Source organism: Frankliniella occidentalis, unplaced genomic scaffold (genome assembly GCF_000697945.3).
Source record: "Frankliniella occidentalis isolate FOCC.00 unplaced genomic scaffold, Focc_3.1 Scaffold226, whole genome shotgun sequence".
Classification (NCBI taxonomy): Eukaryota; Metazoa; Arthropoda; class Insecta; order Thysanoptera; family Thripidae; genus Frankliniella; species Frankliniella occidentalis.
In genome coordinates this window covers 373125-381460 of record NW_026267352.1, presented here as the reverse complement: position 1 = coordinate 381460, position 8336 = coordinate 373125, and the positions used below count along the sequence as shown (strand labels likewise).

The 8336-nt window shown below is 58.4% G+C and overlaps 2 protein-coding genes across 3 annotated transcripts in view; one reads left to right on the top strand and one right to left on the bottom strand.

The window, feature by feature from the left end:
- The first annotated feature begins 1012 nt into the window (after positions 1-1012).
- Positions 1013-6515, top strand: LOC113201952 (protein I'm not dead yet). Of its 2 annotated transcripts, XM_026415965.2 has the most exons (10): positions 1013-1498; positions 2701-3081; positions 3360-3475; positions 3583-3687; positions 4211-4339; positions 4430-4552; positions 4653-4850; positions 5207-5292; positions 5403-5818; positions 5931-6515. In XM_026415965.2, exons 1-10 carry the CDS (start codon positions 1400-1402, stop codon positions 6066-6068), a joined length of 1791 nt encoding a protein of 596 aa, XP_026271750.2. In that variant the 5' UTR covers positions 1013-1399; the 3' UTR covers positions 6069-6515. The 2 variants fall into 2 exon arrangements, with proteins under 2 accessions (XP_026271750.2, XP_026271751.1); XM_026415966.2 differs by lacking the exon at positions 3583-3687 and having other exon boundaries at positions 1017-1498.
- Positions 6378-8336, bottom strand: part of LOC127750644 (serine protease gd-like) — a 7673-nt gene continuing 5714 nt past the window's right edge. The window contains exons 2-4 of the mRNA XM_052272839.1: positions 7915-8331; positions 7667-7820; positions 6378-7112 (exon numbers count right to left, since the gene is read on the bottom strand). Of these exons, the coding sequence (XP_052128799.1) occupies positions 6916-7112; positions 7667-7820; positions 7915-8331 (768 nt within the window). The 3' untranslated portion in view covers positions 6378-6915. The remainder of the gene's footprint in view (positions 7113-7666; positions 7821-7914; positions 8332-8336) is intronic.

Sequence of the window (8336 nt, the reverse complement as noted above, 5' to 3'; positions counted from 1 at the left end):
GGGTCTGAGGCGCCCGACACGTGGGGCTAATATAGGGCCGAGCCAAAAATAAAAGAAAACGATATACAGAGTGTGACATGGACCCCGTACTGGTGCGGAGGGTCTGCGTATACTCGCTGCCCACTGCTCCTCCGTGGCTCTCATGGCTCCCCACGGCCCCGTGCCAGTAGGCACCCCGCCCGCACGTGCGCTGCGCATGCGGTACAGTGAAAATTGTGACAGTGCGCGGCGTGAGCGTCACATGGTATACTAGGCTGGACTGGTGTGTGTGTGGTCTGGTTGCCTAACTCACTAGGCACCATAAGGCGCCATGGCAACGGTGAGCAACGGGAAGACAGCCTCTGGGTCGGGCAGCCTGCAGAGTCAGCGCTGACAAACCTAGCTACAGGCTACAGACCTGGACCTCCTCCTCTGGGTGGCCACTGGCCACCTGGCTAACCTAGGGATTATCCAGAAAGTATGTCCGCCATTTGCCGTTGCGAAACTGCTACGGTTCGCCATTGCAAGCTCTCATAGCGCCTGATGGGTAGGCAACATCTTGCCCAAAGTGCATACGTGTACTGCAGGATGGCCTACCCTTCGTCTCGCAGGCGTCAAGCTAGCATAACCCACCAAATGAATCTTAGAAAACCCGACGTGTTTTTTTTTGTTTTTTTTTTCAACGATTCTCTACCTACAGACCTGGACTCCGCCCCCGGGGTCGATTGGCTAATCTAGCTACAGACCAGGACCGCCGCCACTGGATGGCCGCCTGGTTAACATAGCTACAGATCTGGACCCCGCCACTGGATGGCCGCCTGGCAAACCGAGCTACAGTCCTGGACCCCTGTCACTGGGTGGTCGCCTGGCTAGCCTAGCTACAGACCTAGACCCCGCCTATAGCTGGCCGCCTGGCTAACCTAGCCATAGACCTGGGTGGCCGGGCCGCCTTGGCCTGGTCGGCTGTATGACGGGAGGGGCCGCGGCACAAGGCGCGGGAGCAGGACGGAGGACCGCGGGCCCGGCTGCGGAGGACAGAGCGACGACGATGCGCGACGAGGACCATCGGGGAGGGAGGAGGAAGCGCGACAGATAAAGGGAGAAAGAGAGGGAATAAGAGAAAGAGAGACAGACAGCGGGTCGGCAGTTCTTGAAGCAATTGGTGGTAGCCGGGAGATGCGCGTGGACTCGGACGAGTAGCGGCACCGCCAGCACCGCGCACAGAGGATCCCAGGACCGCACCCGCCCGCAGGCAGCAGGCCGGCGTCGCGAGTACCGCACCTGCAGGTGCAACCTCCGCCAGCTGGACAGCAGCTCCCGTCCGCCAGCGGACTGTCCGCCGAGTCCTAGACGCCGAACACGCCCTTCGCAGCCGCACCGTCACCTACCGCGGCCCGCGTCACTGCAGCTGCGCGACGCCATGGCGGCCGAGGGCATCCTGGTGTACTGGCGCTCCCTGGTGGTCATCCTCACGCCCCTGATCCTCCTGCCGCTGCCCCTCGTGTACCCGGGCAGCACGGTGAGTCTGCAGGGCGAGCACCGCACGCCGTGTTGTTCAGTGTCAAAGCCGAAATGAACTTTGAGTTGTTCCGCTCTGTTCCTATGATTCCTATGCCGTTCAACATAGTGCCTCAGCCGTGTTTCTGTCCCATAGAGATCAGACGATAAGGAGTGTTGTGCCCTGCATGCCACTGCGACCCTTCGTGCAAGATCCGTTTGAGCCGCTCTAGTCGTTGCGTGAGACTTTGTAGTGGACCTCATTGGCTCCCACGGGATCAATCCCGCGTGCTTATTGTCAAACCTCCCTCTCTTTGACGTTTTGAAAGTCTTAAGAAATCCACTAGCCAAGAAAGTCTTCCGCGCGGAAAGATTCTCAAAATCAGCAATGCAGCAACGCATGTGTCAGTGTCTGTTCTATTTCGGGAATGCCAGGGACAGCCTCCTTCCAGACAATCGTCTAGACAACCCTAGACTGTCCTAGGGCGGTCCAGGCCGCGTCGACACGAGCCGCCCGATGGCCGTTATAGATGTGCGGGCTTCCCGGGCCGCCCAGATGCCTGCCAATTGAACTCCTGAACCCTCTTGCTGCGCCGAGCCCGCCCCGGCCGCGCGGCTTTTTCTTAGCCATGAATAACAAGGAATGATAGTTGCCACATCAGCTTTAGCAGAAAAATGCCCCTATTTTTTTTCTCGTCCTGCCCCGGATGCATCTGTCACTAACTGGGCTCTCTGATTGCACATAATAAGATTAATGGTATTGAAGGTCCTTCCCCCTCCTATCCCGGGGGCTGCGTGCGCGCCTCTCGTGTGCCCGCGACAGCCCGCCGTCAAAGGGCCGATATTTGCGAGGAGCGTGTCAGGAGGTTAATTTGAGCTAATGTCGCTGTCGGTCGCTGTCATGAGCCTCACGCCGTCCACGCATTAGCCGCTAACGATCCATCGCGCCTGTCGGTCCCGACCCAGGCAGTTACTCTTCCTTCTCCTGAGAGTGGGCCATGCAGGAAAAGGGTGTGCACGGGTGCAGTACACTACGAAGTAGCTCATATGGATTTGTTAAGCAAAGAACGGCAAAGCCCCTTTCTTTTCCTGAGAATGCACCAGACAGGGAAAAGGGGTGCACGGATACAGTAGACCACGGGGAGTAGCTCACGTGGATTTGGAAAGCAAAGCCTCGTAAATGAGTCTCGGAATTCCAAGGAATGACACCGAGGCCTGATGCAGGAGGCGCGCGCGGCGTACGGCGTGCTGCTGCTGGCCGTGTTCTGGGTCACGGAGGTCGTGCCGCTGCCCGTCACCTCGCTGCTGCCCGTCGTGCTCTTCCCCGTCCTGGGCGTGCTCTCCACCGAGCAGGTGTGCGTCACCTACCTCAAGGAGACCAACATGATGTTCATCGGCGGCCTGATCGTGGCCATCGCCGTGGAGCACTGCAACCTGCACAAGCGCATCGCGCTGCGGGTCATGATGCTGATCGGGGCCAGCCCCCGGCGCCTCATGCTCGGCTTCATGATCCCCACCATGTTCCTGTCCATGTGGATCTCCAACACGGCCACCACCGCCATGATGGTGCCCATCGTGTCCGCCGTGCTGGACGAGCTGAAAGCGGTGAGTCGTCGTCAAGAGAAGAGAAAAACTTGGCAGGCCCCTACCAACAGAGATGCGTCACAACTTCGGTATAACGAAAAATTTGCATCACTCTGGCGCGTTTAATGACCCCAAAACGTCAATTTTTCATCACGAATACGTCATTTTGATGATTCTCTGTTGGTAGGGAGGTGCGCGGTCTAGGGGGGATCGGCAGGAATATAGGGGCGTCCTGTGGGATTTTTTTTTTGGCATACAGTCTCTCCATAAATGTCCGACTAACGTTTCTGCGTTTACAGCAAGAAGTGGACAATTCCCGCCGGCCGTCCGTCCTGAGCGGGGCGACCAGCAGGCACGACAGCGGGACCTTCGATCAGGAGACGAGACGCAAGTCCCTGGCCCGGGTGGAGATGGAGTAAGTACGAGAGGGCTGGCCGCCCCGCCCGCTTGCTCCCGCCTGCACTCGTTGACCCGCCTGCGCCTCGCTCCTCCGCATGACGCACTGCACGCTGCATGACGCAGGGCGCCGCTGCCGCGGGCCGCCAGGACCAACGGCGGCGCGCTCCCAGTTGGAACTCCCGCGCCGCGTGTCCAGGACGCCGATGACGCCGATGACGGGGAAAAGACGTGAGTAGCGGCGCTCAGGAAGGGGGAGTCACGCCAGGGCACTTCTCCATGAGCTGCTGGAGCCGCGCTGGCCGAGGCCCCGCAGGGTGATGCCGCACACCGTGCGAGGCGAGGGGGCGAGCTCCTTGGCGCGGTGTGCGGAATCACCCAGCCGGCGACCTGACCTGGTCCGCCCCCCAGCACGGCACAGCTTTGCTCCGCCAGTAAACAGTCCGTTTGCGCTCGTTGTGCCGGTGCACTCTGCACGGCCCGCATGTGCTGGCCGCTTGAACTTGCGGCCTCCCCTCCCCCCTCCTCTCCTCCGCGACGGCGCAATTAAGACAAATTTAGGGTAGGTAGAGGAAGGGGACGGACACACACACATCTTCCCACCAAATTATTTTTGAGTAAGTCTTAGAAACATCTAGGTCATGTCATGTAAGCCATGTACGAGAAACGTTCATCTCGACGCACATTTTTCGATGCATACTCTTCTTTGTTTTGTTTTTTTTCTGACCGTGTTTTTCACCTCACTTTGCCCTAGCAAGCTTCCACGGCCCAACCAGGAGTCGGTGGCCTACTACTTGGGCGTAGCGTACGCGGCCAACATCGGCGGCACGGGGACTCTCACCGGCACTGCCACCAACCTCACCTTCAAGGGGCTGTACGAGAGGTAAGGCGCCGCCCCCCGTCCCTCCGCCATCGCTATCGGCATCAGCTGCTGGTTTTAACCCTGTTCTGGTACCGTTTATCTGATGAGCAGCTTGTTCCCGAGCCTCCATGGACTGAACTTCGCAAACTGGATGCTGTTCAACGTACCCCTAATGTTGATCAACGCCATCGTCGCCTGGCTGTGGCTGCAGGTGCTCTTCATGGGGTTGTTCAGGTGCGACCTCCCCGTGACGCCGTGTAGTGGCATACATGCTCTTCGTCGTGAAAATATCTTTTTTTTTTTAAATGTTACTTTAAAAACTTCCCCGTCGCAGGAAATCAAGTGGCATACAGAAGCAGACCAAGGAGCAGCTGAAGGCCGTGGAAGAGGTGATCGCGACCAAGTACCGCGAGCTCGGCGTCATGACCTTCCACGAGGGCTCCGTGATGTTCCTCTTCCTCTCCGTCGTGGTCCTCTGGTTCTTCCGCGCGCCCGAGTTCATCCCCGGCTGGGCAGAATACGTCTCCGATGTGTATGTCGCACCGCCGCGTCCCGGACCGGGTCACTAGACCGCGAAGAGCCGCCGCGAGCCCGACGCGCTCCGGGGCCCTTCCTTCCCGCCTAGAATATGGGGTCGAAACGATGTTGATTCGCCCGCGATATCGATTTTCACTTTTAATAGACATCAAATCGTATTCTCTCCCGAATTTTCAATTGAATTAATGTTTACTCGAGTTGTAAACCAACATAAAATGTTTGCATCGCTTGTCGGCAAACAAGGTCAAATCGAAATCAAATCGAAAAAATATTGCTTACAGAATACACGCGGGGAGGGACGGTGGAGCACGCACTGACACACACTGATTGTATGTACTTTGGTTTGCACAGGAAAATTAAGGACGCGACACCCGCCGTGCTCATCGTGTTCCTGCTGTTTGTCCTTCCGGCCAACCTCGACTTTCTCAGGAGAGACGGTAAGCAGGGGGCTCAGGCGCTCGCGAGCCCGCTAAGCCGACCCGCGACCTGCTGCTTCCTAATGTTATCTCCTCGCTCTCCCCTGCTCCACACCTCCGCCCGGCCGCAGGTCCCCGCAAGGCGTCGCCGGCGCTCCTCAACTGGAAGATCATCCACGAGAAGCTGCCCTGGGGCCTGGTGCTGCTGATCGGCGGCGGCTTCGCGATGGCGGCCGCCTCCCGGGAGTCGGGCCTGTCCAAGCTCATCGGCGCGCAGCTCGTCACGCTGCAGGACTCGATGGGCTCCACCGCCATCCTGGTCATCATGTGCACGGCCACCACCTTCCTCACCGAGGTGTCCTCCAACACGGCCATCGCCAACATCGTGCTGCCCGTCCTGGCCGAGATGGCGTCCGCCATGCGCGTGCACCCGCTCTTCTTCATGATGCCGGCGACGCTGTGCTGCTCGTACGCCTTCATGCTGCCCGTGGCCACGCCGCCCAACGCCATCGTCATGGCCGCCTCCAACATGCGGCCGGGAGACATGGTAACCCCTGTCGCTTCTCATATCCCGGCGGCTCAGTGTGAGCAGCGCTCGCCGCCGCGTGCGCCGCCCAGGCTAGGCAGCCCAACTCACGCCCCTGACTCGACTGTTGCAGATCAAGGCCGGACTCGGGATGAACTTCCTGTGCCTCATCACGCTCTTCATCATGTTCCCCACGCTCGCCTCGTGGCTCTACGGCCTGGACGTGTTCCCCCCGGAGGCGGCGCACATCGGCACGCAGAGTAGGCTCTGAGGGAGATAGGGGTGGGTATGGGTGTCGGCGTCGGCGTCGGCTCCAGGGGAAGATGGGGTGGGGGTGGGGGGGAATCCTTGTATACTCTAGTCTTGTCCGTCATATGAGCATGCGCAAATGCAAAGTGTGGGGCGGAATATGCTCTCTAATGTGGTAAGAGAGTCGATGTAAATTTATGAGGTGATGAGGGGGTTCGGTGGGGCGAGCATCTGCGTTTAAAATTCACTTCTACGTGTATTGAGTTCCTAGTTTCAGTAATTACTGGAATTTTATGGATTGAAGCACGTGAATAAACCAAAGAACAGAGAGTAATTTAAGTTAGAAATAATTTATTATTCTCTATAAAAAATACCAATAGGCTTATATTTAACATGGCGGGGAGTCATCCAAGTATACGATACGTACATCACAGTAAAAATTGGTGTACATTAAACACTTCTTAAGCAATCAACGGCTGTTTCTGAGCCTCGAGTTCGATCACTTTTTCCCTTCACTCCCTTTTCTTTTATCGTTATGGCACTTTACTTGAATCGCTTCGGCAAAGAAGACCTTTTGGATTTCATAGCCGACTCGAAACAATCAGGATGATGATCACATTGTCGTCGAAATGACAGTTTTGGGCGAGACATGTTTACATCGAAGACAACATGACGTCATCGCGCTGTCGACGTCCAGAGGGTGTGCGCCTCTTCAGGGTCCGGGCAGCTCCAGGCAGCTTCGGGCATCGGACAGGGTTGCGCTCTGACGTCATCGGCCTGCCTGAGCCCAGCTGCTCCCGCGCGTCACGCCGCCGGCTCCCGGTCGCAAGGCAAAGGTATCAGTGTGGCGGGTGGGAGATCAGGCAGGATCACGTCGACGCCATCCGCTCGCGTAGCCACGGAATGAACTTGGCCACGTCCGTGAACACGGCGTAGTTGTAGGCGTCGCAAGCCTGCTCGTTGACGCTGAACATGGACACGGATACGATGCCGCGCAGGCGCCAGCGCCCGTCCGCGCCTCGGAGGAACAGGCCGCCGCCAGAGTCACCGTTGCAGACGCTCGTGCCTGGAAGAGGGAGTAGAGACGAATAAGAGCCAAAAGTTGTTTTACATAAAATAAAAAGAAATATCAGAACGCAATACTTGACGTTATTACAACGTTCCAACCCTCGTTGAAGTCGGTGAAAAAGATTCAAACAAGGTCAGAGTTGCTTTCTGATAAACAGATAAACACGAGCGTGTCTGCGTCACAACTCCCCCGCTGCTGGCCCGCGCACGGCCGCACGCGCCCAGCAAGACACGGCTGCCCGGATTTAATTGACGTGCTAAGGTTATTATACGCGATGCCAAGTGGCGGCTGGGGGCCTACTCCGTCATTATTTCATTTTCCGCTCGTCGTGGAAGAAGTCTAGACGTATGGGGGGATTCGCGAGGAATATCTTAGGTCGGGGGGTCTTTTCTGGGCGGTGGCGTTACATTGCTCTGACTCGTACCGGGTGTTGCAGAAAAGACACAGGTGCGGGCGGGTTTGCCTACCCGCTCTGCCCGTAAGGCGCCATAGCCTCTTGGGTAGGCAAACCCGCCCGCACCTGTGTCTTTTATGCAACACCCAGTACATACCGTTCCTAAAGCCGGCGCAGAAGGTGGTGTCGGTGGTGAAGGCGTGAAAGAAGATGTTGGAGCGTAGACACGTCTCCTGCGACACGATCGGCATGTTGGCGACGCGGATCTCGTTCGAGATGGCGCCGGTGTCGTCCTTGCCCCAGCCAGGCACCTGTGCGGCACAAATAACGCGAGGGGTGTATTGTCGTGTGCGGGGGGTAGCGCGGGGTAGTGCGGGGTAGCGTCGGTCTCGGCAGTGAACTCACCGCGCCCACCTGGCCCACCACGGCGGACAGGTCGTTGCCGAGAGCCTCTTCCCACAGGCAGACGGGCCGGATGTGCCTGCTGGGCTCTACTGCCTCCGTCAGCACCAGCAGGGCGATGTCGTTGTCGTACGAGGAAGTGGAAGAGGACGACGACGACGAGGATCCCGACGATGACGAGCTGGGCCTGGCCGCGGCGTAGTCCGGATGCACCAGCACCGAGTCCACCTCGGCAGTCTGCTGGCCCGGCTCGGTGTACGAGAGCAGGTCGTGCTTGCCCAGGTACACAACCAGCACGGCGGCGTCCACGGGTCGGCTGGGCCGGCCGCGCCGTGCCCGCACCTCCACGCAGTGGGCGGCTGGGAGAGAACAATGACAGAAGCGGTCACATCGGGACCATCGGGACACATAGGCGAGAGGCTAGG

Bases quoted from the DNA above. Each gene is read 5' to 3' on its own strand.
- LOC113201952 (XM_026415965.2), top strand. From the start codon at position 1,400: ATGGCGGCCGAGGGCATCCTGGTGTACTGGCGCTCCCTGGTGGTCATC. The intron at 3,082-3,359 runs GTGAGTCGTCGT...CTGCGTTTACAG, and splicing joins TGCTGGACGAGCTGAAAGCG to CAAGAAGTGGACAATTCCCG. The intron at 5,819-5,930 runs GTAACCCCTGTC...CGACTGTTGCAG, and splicing joins ACATGCGGCCGGGAGACATG to ATCAAGGCCGGACTCGGGAT.